This window comes from Canis lupus, chromosome 9 (genome assembly GCF_003254725.2).
Source record: "Canis lupus dingo isolate Sandy chromosome 9, ASM325472v2, whole genome shotgun sequence".
NCBI classification, from domain to species: domain Eukaryota; kingdom Metazoa; phylum Chordata; class Mammalia; order Carnivora; family Canidae; genus Canis; species Canis lupus.
In genome coordinates, this window is record NC_064251.1 from 32,443,015 (window position 1) to 32,455,450 (window position 12,436).

A 12,436-nucleotide genomic window follows, 5' to 3' on the forward strand; every position below is an offset into this window, starting at 1 on the left:
CAGAAGAAACTAATGTTTTCCTGTTGCTGAGTCCCCTGGCCTAATTTATAAGATGCCACAGTGAATTATGTGATAGGAAAAGGAAGGTCAATGTTGGTGACATTACAGACATCATAGAGCAGTTTCTTTTTTTTTTTTTTTCAAGTTTTTATTTATTTATTCATGAGAGACACACAGGGAGAGGCAGAGACTTGGGCAGAGAGAGAAGCAGGCTCCTTGCAGGGAGCTCAATGTGGGATTCAATGCCCGGACCCAGGATCACGACCTGAGCCCAAGGCAGGCACTCAACTACTGAGCCACTCAGGTGTCCCAGAGAGCAGTTTCTGATAACCCTCAGTAAAAGCAGAGGGCATGATATTACCATGCTCGGCAAGGGCATTTCTGCAGGGGGTAATGGCACCACTTTGAGTTTAACACAGAAATGATCCCTCGCCTTCCCAGAGAGAAGCATGCTAGGGTTTGCCAACAAAAGCATGGAGGAGGAAATGACTCAAGAGTAAGAGCAAATATGGCGCATGAGAAATTAGGCATACGAGGAATCACAGACAAATACACAACTGCGGACAGGGCAGCATGCTAACATTGTTCTTTCTCTTTTGTCATCTAGTGTCTCATTTCAAGCTCATCTTCTGGGAGGGCTCGGTGGTGGCCAAGTTATGGCCTCAGCGGCAGAGGCTCTTCGGTTTGGCAGACTGTAGACAAAACACTTCTCCATTCAACAGCCAGTCCTGAAGCAAAGAGAGCTGAATACCAAAAATAGTTGTATCCCTTGGGACCCCATTGTCAAAACATATATTTGCATAATAGCGTTGTATTTCCCTCAATTTCAATCATGCATCATGTGCTCAGTTACACTGACCTACAGCCTTTGATGGAGAGAATTGATTTTTGATGATACTAAAAATAAACCCTGCCAAGCTAAATATTTGGTCACTGAAGATCAGTTTAATCAGGAAAACGCTGTGCTCTGTCAGGACCAATGGTATTTCAACATTTTTAAAGAGCAGACAACTCCTGGAGAAGATACCAGATAGATGTATAAATAGCATATGTGTTACTCTTCTCCCATTAGCTGCAGAAATATATATTTGAGAGAATTCAGAGCTTTACTCCTTTACTATTAACCTCTGATAGAACTTTTCAATGTAACCCTATTGTCATCAGCTATTATTTTTCTATAGGTGACTTGTATCCTCTGAATATTCAACTTTTGGCCCATTTAGCACAGTTGGCCACCCAGCCACTGAAACCCTCCTTGAACACCACCTCTTCAGCTCTTCCCTTGAGGACTCAGAAATGCCAGGTGCTTAGTGGCTGGGGCTTTGGGTCGAGAAGGTGCTAAGGTTAGTTCAGAGGAGTCTAGGAGCTGGGGAGTTGGCCTGCAGGCAGTGAGAGCTATTCAAGAGTTGTAGAAAGGAAGGGATATGTAACATCATCAACTTTAGACAGATTATTCTTGTGTCAGTACGGAGCACGGAATGTCAGTGGAGGACACTAGGACCAGCAATGGGCAGGTCACTGCCATCGTCCAGGTGAGGGATGGCAATGGTCTGGGTCTGAGTGATAGTAGGGACATGGGGATGGGGAAGGAGGGGATGAGAGGGAGGAAAAGTGTGATCTTAATTCCAAGCCAGTTGTCATTTCAGCGACCTATGCTGCATTATCTATGCCAGACTTTCCCAAACTGTGTTCTATAGAATACTATTCCAGGGGCAGTTAAAACAAATGCAATTAAAAAAAAATGTTCTCTGAACAAATATTTAACACAGGTCATATTTCCCATCTATTGGAGAGTCATAACTGCGTGTTAGAATTATTAAAGGCTCTGAGAGGTCTTTTTTTTTTTTTTCTGAGAGGTCTTACAGTAAAATAATGCAATAACCCAACTTAATCCAGTATGCACCAAATTTATATGACTGCATGCTACATTCCTCATAAGACACCTAGAAACGGCCTATCAGACAGTATTGCAGAGAAGACTGGTTTGAGGAAAGCTGGTATTTGCTCTTATCTATAGACCAGCCATGCCATACGACGTGGTCTCAGTGCATCTAAATGTCCAGATCCAATCAGTGCCCATTAGAAAGATGGAGGGAGGGTCCAACTGTGTTTAACAAGTTGTGTGGGGCAGCCCGGTGGCTCAGCAGTTTAGCGCCACCTTCAGCTTAGGGCGTGATCCTGGAGACCCAGCATCGAGTCCCACATGAGGCTCCCTGCATGAAGCCTGCTTCCCCCTCTGCCTGTGTCTCTGCCTCTGTGTGTGTGTGTGTGTGTGTGTGTGTGTGTGTGTGTGTGTCTTTCATGAATAAATAAATAAAATCTTAAAAAAAAAACATCGTGTATGTTGGGATAAATTGAATGTGGATACAGTCACTGACATCAAAGCAGCTAAGCTGCCAAGGCAAGCCAGTGTGTGAAAGTGTGCTAACCTCCCAGTATTCTTGCTCCCCAGAACTTCCAGGGCAATGAAGCAATGTTCGAGGCAGTTGAACAACAGGACATGGATGCTGTGCAGATCCTCCTGTATCAGTACACACCAGAAGAACTAGATCTCAACACACCTAACAGTGAGGGGTTGACACCTCTGGATATTGCCATCATGACCAACAATGTGCCCATTGCTCGGATTCTTCTGAGGACAGGGGCCCGAGAAAGTCCACACTGTAAGTAAACTTCAGAATAAAAATAAAAACATGTACTGTTAAGGCTAGACCCAGCTTCATGCCACCAAAGTGGCCATTGCTGACATTTAGAGCAGGAACAGTTGAAAAAGGATAGGCCCCGAATTCCTTTACATGTTTTCATGGACTTTCACGCAAATAGCAATAGTGGTTTAACCAGTCTAGGCATCAAGTTACACCCTAAATGGAATATACTGAGTGGAATTGAAAAGGAACCTGGAAAGAACTTCCTCCTAAAAATTTAACCCAAGTTTTAAAATATGTGAAGAACACCAAGTGAAGCTATAAAATAGGAAGGGAAGTATACATAGAAAAAGTTGTTCATGTGTTAGTGTCTTGTGTCCACAGTCATGTGGTGGTTTCATTCAGTCACTCATTCATTCAACAAACACTGAGGATAGGGCACCAGGAATGCCATGGTGAGCAAGATAAAATTCCTATTGTCATAGAACTTACATGATAGTGGAGGAGACTTCCAATAGACAACTAAACAGATCAATTAAGTTGTAAACTCAAATAGTGATGAATGCTATGAAGAAAATAAAATAAGTGAGTGGCTAGAGATTGATGGAGTGGGGACTATTCCCAATAGGTTTGGGCAAGAAAAGCCTCCCTGATGCGGTGATATTTGAGCCTGGTCCTACATGGTACCAGGGAATGAGCCATGATGAGATGTGGGGTCAAATTCTAGGCTGTGAGCAGCACACAGAAAGGTGTGGAGGCAGACAGAAATGAGACTGTGTTTGAAAAAACCAGCCCAGTGTGGCCATAACACATAAATCGGGGGGGACAGTGATCACCAAGGAAGATTGTTCGGGCTCTTGCAGGCCTTGGTAAGATGCTCACTTTGATTATAAATGTGATGGGGAGACAGGAGAGCAGTTAAAGCAGATGAATGACATATTTTGCTTTACATTTGAAGAGATCACTACCGTGCTCCACAGGGAATAGACAATGGTGGGACAACTGTGGAATTAGGAAGACCAGTTAGGAGGCTGTTTTAGGGGTTCAGGAGACAGATGCAGTGGCTTGGACTGGCATAGTAGTGACATTGATGGTGAGCAGGGGTGGAATTCTGGATGTATCTTTGAACAGCTTTATTGAGATATAATTCCCTGTACACCCATTTCACGTGTACAGTTCGATGGTTTTTGGTATATGCACCATGTGCAACCATGACCACAATCAGTTTTAGACCATTTTCATCATTCATACCCTCTCACTCTCCAACACCCCTCCACTCTTCCTGCCCTAGGCAGACACTAATCTACTTCCTCTTTCTATAGATTTGCCCATTCAGGACAATCAGTGGAATCATACAATGTGTAGTCTTTCAGGACTGGCTTCCTTCTGGATGTATTCTGAAGTAGAGCTGATAATACTTGCCAAAGGGAGCTGCCCTGGGGCCAGCAGCAGAGCTGACCCAGGAGAGGACAGGACAAAGTCGCATAGCCCTCAGCACATGCTGGGCACTATTCTGAGCACTTTACATGCATTCACTCCTTTAAGCCTCACGGCAACATTCTGAGGTAGGCACTCGCATTCCCCTTGGTGCAAACTCTCTGACCCAATGACCACAGTGGCTTTCAGCCATAGTTTTTATGTTTCCTAAAAGAAAAAAGTAAACTCATCAAACTGTTACTTTCACTAATACTGATTCTCTTACTTCCAAGTGGTGAGACCCAGAAGGCTGAAAGAGAAGCAAGCAAATATATAATTAGAGGCCACATCTCTGTTCCTAAATTTCATAAACCCCCACCACCCAAAGACTAGGTACAGAGGCAGCTCCTTGTATCAGAAAACTCTTTCTTTTAAAAATGCTGAGTTCACCACATCCATGTCAGACAGAGTGAGGATTTGGGTTCATAGAGTTGGGGCTTTTCAGTAAGCGTTCCGTCGTCAAAGTGCCGCTGCTCTCTAGTGGAATGGGAGGCGCAAAGGAGTGGGCAAATATGGATGGAAGAAATCGAACAGTCGTCTTTGCTACCTTCCAACTTCCGTTGCAAATAACGTCTGTTCCAAAGATCCAGTGAGAGAGGTGGAGCGAGAATCAGAGGGTCTGAACACAGAGAATGCAGACTGAGCCCCATTCTATAGGAACAAGGAAACCATTCATCCAGATGTTGCCTGCACTGGGCTGGATGAAACATTAGTCCCACTTACCTGAGACGCTACAAAAAATTCTGCATTTTCTGTGAAACCAATGAGACTCCCAATCTCCCCAAGTCCCCTCGTGCATAATTAAATCTCCACAAAAGAGCCCAGATACTAAATATCTCGTTAAACCAAAAGCAAACTCATTCCAAACGTCCCTGGTTTTTCTCATTCCCTCTGGGATAATAACGAGAATCATCATCACAAAGTTGTGAAGGAAGGTGAGAGATAAACCCAGGTTTCAGCCTCCAGGGACTAGGATACCGAAGTCACCTTGGCCACCCAAGAAGTCAGAGATTGTACCCGGTACCGACTCCCACTTGTGTAAAGGTGGCAAAGGAATATTGATTGAGTAGCTGTGAAGACTTATCTCTGATTTTCACAGTAGCATAGATTCTGAAAGGTTAAGTGACTGACCAAAAGTCACACATCTGGTGAGTGAATAGGGATGTCAAGGACTCAAACCCAGGTCTGTGGGACACCCATGCCTGTGATCCTTCTATGCAAACTTACTGCTTCTCCAAATAATCACTATAGAGGGCTGTGGCTGCTGGGCCCCTGCATCTTTCCCTTTGTGCCATTTGCTAAAATTCCTATGGTAGATTTCTTCGTTCTGTTCTATACTCTCAGGTGCCATTCCTATTAAAGAGAGGCTTGATAGAAAAGCACAATCTGTTTTCAGGGATTTTTAATTCATTTGATATATCAAGTACAAAAGGAATAGAATTGCTTCTGTGCATGAGTGTGAGCCAGCCTGTGAGAAAAACCATGGTCCACCAGCCAGAAGCAGATAAGCAAACACCTGCTGCAAATTGTTCCCCAGAAGCTGCAGAGGCAGGATATAACAGAAGAAAAATAACAATGGGGTCTTAGGTTCTTAGAGTGTTTCACACATTGTAAAAATCCTTTCACCTGCGTCACCTCATTGGGTCCTCAAACTGGCTTGTGAGATGGGAGTTCATTTCCTCATTTTGATCAATGAGGAAACTGGAATAAGGAAATTCAAATAATTCACCCAATGCTACAAAGCCAGTAAGTGGTAGAACTATGATTTGAACCCAGATCCTCTATATTAATTAAATACTTTGGTAATTGTGTAAAAAGCATTAGCACACTCACTGTCACACTCCAATTCTTTCCTTCCCTGACTCTCCTTCCCTTCTTCTTCTAATGCCCATCAAGTATTTCAAAGCAGAGTGCAGAGTTTCTAATAGGGTTTATTTTCTGTCTTTCCCTCTCCTGTGTGTTCCCTTCTGAAAAGCAGCCCAATACTTTTTCCACTCTGCCAACCAAGAATCCCAGCACAACTCAGAAGCAAGTCCTCTGTGAATTGCCCTGGTTCATTGCAGGAATCACAAAGGCACAAGATGAGTTTCAGGACTTAACTCTCAACCATTGGTCAGCAGTGTCTTCCAGTCTTTAGCCTCTGAACCATGATGCTATATCAAGGTGTTCTTTAATAACATGGCTTGAAACTCAACCATGTACTCATTCCTTATTCATAGGGAAAGTCCCAGAAGTGGTCACTCGAACTTGCACACTGCCCCAAGGTTAAATACACATAGAACCCCGCCTGCTCATTAGATCAATCTGCTATCGTTATCCAGGGACTTTTTTCTGTTCTTGCCACCTTAGGCAAGCAGCAAAGTATCTCATTCCTTCTAGAAGACAGCATTAGCCATTATGAAAGTAGAATCCCAAGTACTTCCACTTGGACTGGTATGCTGAGCTCAAGAAGCCTGCACAGACTCCAAAAGGACAAGAGCTAAGACAGCTAATGTAGACAGGCACCTCGGGACACCCAGGGGCTCTGCCTTTGAATGTTCCATCCATTCAGTATCCCAGTTGCCATGGCTCCTGCTCAATTGAACAAATGCTATCTGAGAAAGAGTTATCTCCGTTGGTGAATGCCCCCAGTTATAAACCCTTCCCTTACTCTGACTGATTCATATCCTGCCCCTTCCCCTCAAATCCCGGTTCAGCAGTCTCTGGGAAGAATTGCTGAATCATCAGTAAGCTCCTTGCCTTTCTGAGACTGCTGTTTATTTGGCATCATCTAGGGTCTATAAACAGTGATCATAAAGAAACTAGTTCTTTTGTATACTTATCATGTGCAAATCTGGTCACTTACATGGATTTTGTCTGTCTCTTTGACCACAGTACCTGACATACAGTAGGTGTTCAGAAATTTTCAGTGGAAATTTTGAACCCCCTGTCTTAGGCTGCTGGGAATTAAAGGTGTTGAATTTAGACACATAGACACACACATGAGTCATATATGCAGTACATACACAATGTATGGGAAATACCTGTAAACCTTTCAGTAATTTATACCTGGGAGTACCTTTTGCTATTGTTGCGTTGTTATTTTCCAGGTACTGTTGTAGAACTTGGTTGTGGATGTAGCCAGTTTTCAGTTTTACACTGTTGGATAATGTGGACCAGTGAGAATGGTGGACTGCTCCTCATCTTTAGTCTCTCTGCCCTTCTCTACAGCTGTGTCCTCCCTTCTCTACAGACCCTCTCTGCTTTTCTCTGTGAACTCACTTCCTTTCTCTCAGATATTGCCTCTGGAACTAGATGTCACCCAGAATTAGTTATGTGCAGTTACTTCATAAAATGCAATTGCCGAGTGGCTGTCATGTGTGTGTGGTGCAGACACCGGTGTTACAATTTTGGCAGACTTGTCAGGATGCACCGCTGGTTTCTGCAGTAGTCCAGGGATTGTGTTGGTGCTGGGACCGGTTCAGGGCACGTCTAAGAGGTGTGACTATAAACTAATGAGGCTGGCTTTATGTAAACAAACACACCAGAAAGTCTACAATCCAAACAAATGTTATCCTTTAACATGGTCCTCATGGGAGACCCCACACTTGCTCCAACAGAGCTGCCATTGCTCTAAACACTTTTGGATTTGTCCTCTGAGTCAGTTTATGAGAAAATCTGACTCGTTGCTTAGAGTCACACCTGATTTTTGTTCCAAAACAGCATTGCCCAGCGTCATCACCCTGCATGTTACCAGACTTGGCTTCAAATGATTTAGAGAGGTTTCCTGAAATCAAATCCACCCTCAAAGGACAAAGATTTGCAACCATTAAGAATATGTAAAGAACAAGTTTGAGGCAGGTCTCTAGAATGAGTCCCTGGGTGTTTTTATTTGCTTCATTAAAATAGGTGTACAAATCCTTACCCTGACTTACAGACCTGCTACTCGTGCCTCATCTCATAGTGTTCACCCCTCATCCATGGTACACCAGCCCCACCGACCTCCCTCCCATCTCCTGAACACTCTGCACTTTCCTCCCAGAGGGCTTCTGCCCTAGCTATTCCCGCTGCAGGTAGTGCTTGAATGCTTTTGGTTATGATAATTACCCGGCCAACTCCTTCCTAACATTTCTACTTAGATGTCATATCTTCACATGAAGCTTTCTTTGGCCACCAAGTCCAAAGTCAAAAGTCACTTTCTAATCACATTACTTTATTTTAATTTTCTATGTAGTACTTATCACTACATGTTTTTTTCTTTTTATTTGCTTATTCTCTGTCTCTCCTGTATTAGAATGTAAACTCCACTGAGCAGAACCTTTCTTATTCATTATGGTATACCCAGCAAACTGTGAGCCCTCAATAAATATTTGTTGAATTGAACTGAATGAATCCTAAGGTTACTTCTTTTGAAGGGTGGGAATACATTATTTATTTTGAAGGGACTGATTTTACTAAATGCTGAGTGAATTGATCTTTTTTTATATTTCCAGATAGTTATTTAGACTCAGGCCGACACAGCCTAAGTTCTATTCACCTCATCTCCAAGAGTTAATTGTCCTTTCATTCTCTTGTTTTTAATTTTTAAATAGTCTTGCAACACAAAATACACTCTCCTTGTAAAACATGAAAACATTATAGGTAAAGTTAAAAGATACCTCTGACAACTCACTCAACCCTTCTGTATGCATATGCTCACAGTCTACACCCCATCCCTAAATTCCCCAAACATAACTGTTGCTATCAGTTATGCCTGAGCTGGGGGATCCACTTCCAACTTTACTCAGAGTGACCATTGGCAAGAAACTTACATTCCTTCCTGCATGGGCCTCTCTATAGCTCTACGCCCTGACATGACAGTTAGCTTCCCCAGTGCAAATGATATGAGAGAGAGAAACCAAGGTAGAAGCAACAGTGTCTTTTATGACCTAATCTCAGGAATGACATATTATCATTTCCTGCTGAATGTTGTTGATCACACAGACCAACTCTGGTACAGTGTAGCATGGTGTGAATACTAGGAGACAGAGATCATTGGGAGCCTTCTTGGAGGCTGGCTGCCCCACTATCTATCTGGAGTTGTTGAGGATTAAGTGTAATAACAGCTTTAAACTATTTCCCTGGAACACTGTACATGATAAAAAAAAAATTGCTAGCCAATATAAATATCAAAAACAGTATAAAACAATCCAGGAGTTTCCAGTAAAAAATCTAAATATTTTGCCCATCTGTTGTATAGTTTGTATTTTGAAAAACACTGCACAATACGAGCACTTTTTAATGTTTGTGGAGTTTTATGTTCTACAACTACACTGTTCCAACCCAGGAGCCACCAGCCACATATGACAACTGAGTATTTGAAATGCATTTAGTCCAAATTAAAATGTGTTCTTAATGTAAAATTTATACTGAATTTTAAGGCTTAAGTACAATAAAATATATTTTATTATATATATTACATGTATTTATTTGTATATATTTATTATACATATAAATGATATGCTATCTCATTTATAATTTTATATTGATTACATGTTGAGATAATAATATTTGGGATCTACCTAGTTAACTAAAATAGATTATTAAAGTTAATATCACTTTTTTTAACTTTTTTATTTTACTTTATTTTATTTTCAATTTTTATTTATATTCTAGTTAGTTAAACAGACTATAATGTTGGTTTCAGGAGTAGAGTTTAGTGATCCATTACTTACATATAGCACCCAGTTATCAACACAACAAGCGCCCTCCCTAATACCCGTCACCTGTTTAACCCATCCTCATCTACTCCCCTCAACCCACCTCCCTCCAACAATGCTCAGTACTTTTTTTTCTTTTTTAATGCCACTGCTAGGAAATTATAAATGATGTGGCTTACACTATATTTCTATTAGACAGCAATGAAAGTATCAGCAGAAGATATGGTTATCTTCTTTCATACTGAAACTGTGACATCATTCAATGATCTGCTTTGGATTTTCTAAATAATTTCATCAAGCGTTTTGTTTGCTTGTTTGTTTGTTTGTTTGTTTGTTTTTATGCTTGTTTTAGAGATATCCATTTGCCCTTTGGAGTTTGGGAGGCTTAGGTTGGAAGTCTCCCCCTGTGTCATTGGCTCTGGCTTCCTAGAGAACCACAATTACAACTTAAACTATATAATATGGGCTTTCTGAATCCACATTCTGCTGGAAAATAGCAGGGAAGAACATTCCAGAGCCTTATGTCCAGGGTGTAATGAGTTCTAGGAGGAGAAAGCTCCACAGTAATTAAAATGAAACATTTAATCTCCAAATCTCTAAAACTCTTTGGAACCACATTCTCAAAGTCCTTCGGAAAATCTAAAACTAAGACAACAGGTTGAGACCTGAATGAAGCCAAAGTGAATTCTGACTCCCGAATCTCAGTGGGACAGGTAAATTAAAACTGAGGTTTTGAGTTTTTCTGGTATGAGAGTTTTTGAATTAAAAAATATTTAATTTTTGGACTCCTCTATAGTATTTCCTTTAATATTCCTACCTGCAAACAAGTCAGTTGTGAGGTTGTTAGAAGGTTGTCACTTATGATCAGCAAAGATAAAATTTATTTACTGCTATTCTTGGTTGCCCTGAAGACATTGGCTTACAATTCAAGATTTATACCTAAGTGACCCTGTTTTCTCTTTGAAATAACAGATAAAGTTGAAATGGACACCATTTAGTATCTAATATATTTCTGAATGGTAGTTGGAACAGAAAATTTTTATCTGCAACAAGAGGTTTCTTTTTTGTTTGTTTTTGTGTTTTGTTGTTTTGTTTTGTTTTTGATGGAAGAACATAGAGCTATTTTAGAAAACAAGTATTTATTTTTGTGTGCCCCTAAAACTATAACACAGACCAATGAGTGTGATAATGATAATACAAAACTCCATTGAGAGTCATTTATGTAAAGATTATCAATTACTTATTGCAGCTTATGAGACAGCTTATTATGCCACTTTACAAAGGAGACACTTGGGCTCAAGATGGCAGCATAACTGGTGAGGATCACACATTCATAACAGGCAGTGCTTAACCTAGATCGATCACCTACAGTCCTTTACCACTTTGCCTCCAGTTTGGAAATAATAGGAAAGCGGATTTCAGCTCAGGATAAGCAAACTCTTTAAAATTAAATTAAACTCTTGAAAATTAAAACTGATAGAATGGACAGGGCCAACTTGGTGAGCAGCAAGTTCCTCTCCTGCAGAAAATCACACAGGGCCAAGGGTGTCATAAGAAGAGTCATCTAGTGCTGGTTCTAAGGCTCCTTCAGACATTGAGACTAAATGATTGTCTTGTGTCTCCTTTTCTCATCAAAAGAGAGAGAGAGAAATGCTAGTAACAACAGCAAAGTTGTTGCTAAGTTGCAAAATGCCATATCATTAGTAATAGGCAAATATGTTTATTTTTTTCAGGCAAATCAAATAAATTATTCCCTAAAGCTTTCAGTTAAGAATTAAAATTAGTTAACATTTTACCCTAGTTATATTTTCAGTCTCTAAGCAATTATCGACCAGGCCTAAACTCATCATTTGCAGGGCAAGACGAAATTAAGAAATAGTATATAGTAGGCAATCCATAGGTTAGAGTCTGATGGTGAGGGAAAAACATTCAGTGTGATCATTATTTATCTCAGGATTTAAACAGTAACTGTAATTGTATTCTTTGAACACCAAGTTCCCACCCCACCCCCACCCCCACCTCGTAGTTAATTAGCTGGGCAGGTCTTAGAACAAATACCCACTCAGACACTGGGTGGTAGAAATGCTGTTGATAATTAAACACCACAATAGCATGGGGCCTATTTCAGGAGCAGCCGAGTGGTCTTGCCCCAGCCGGACGGCTCACCACACACTCACAGACCCTCTATTGTGCTGGCTATGGCTGCTCAGAGGGATAGTTGCTTGGCTGGAGAAGGAACCAAATGCAATAAGAGAGAGAAGACCAAACCTCGCAAACAGATCGGGAATTCTGCACTGGAGAGGAAAATACCCAGAGTGTGGAAGTAAAGGGGAAAGGATCCAAGAAAAAGAGATGTGGATGGGCAGGAGAAACAATCATACAACAGATGTAGCCTTTCTAGTTTCTATGTCCAACCAGCCACCCAAAATAAGCTCACCAGCCTCATGCCAAATCGATAGCAATTAGAAAATTGCAATACATAAACACTAGGTTAATTTGCATTCCATTTGGTTTAGAGGAAGTTCACTTTATTTAAGGTTATTAAGAAAATCTTGGATCTTAGATAATCATCTCACCTGGGTGGGTCTCGGTTTCTTCATCTTTAAAACAGAGGAGTTAAAAAAATAATAAAATAAG

The 12,436-nt window shown here is 41.1% G+C and overlaps 1 protein-coding gene across 2 annotated transcripts in view; it reads left to right on the forward strand.

The window, feature by feature from the left end:
* Positions 1-12,436, forward strand: part of ANKFN1 (ankyrin repeat and fibronectin type III domain containing 1) — a 298,750-nt gene that overhangs the window by 159,540 nt on the left and 126,774 nt on the right. For both annotated transcript variants that reach the window (XM_035720842.2, XM_035720841.2), the window contains exon 5: positions 2,453-2,663. In XM_035720842.2, the coding sequence (XP_035576735.2) occupies positions 2,453-2,663 (211 nt within the window). The remainder of the gene's footprint in view (positions 1-2,452; positions 2,664-12,436) is intronic.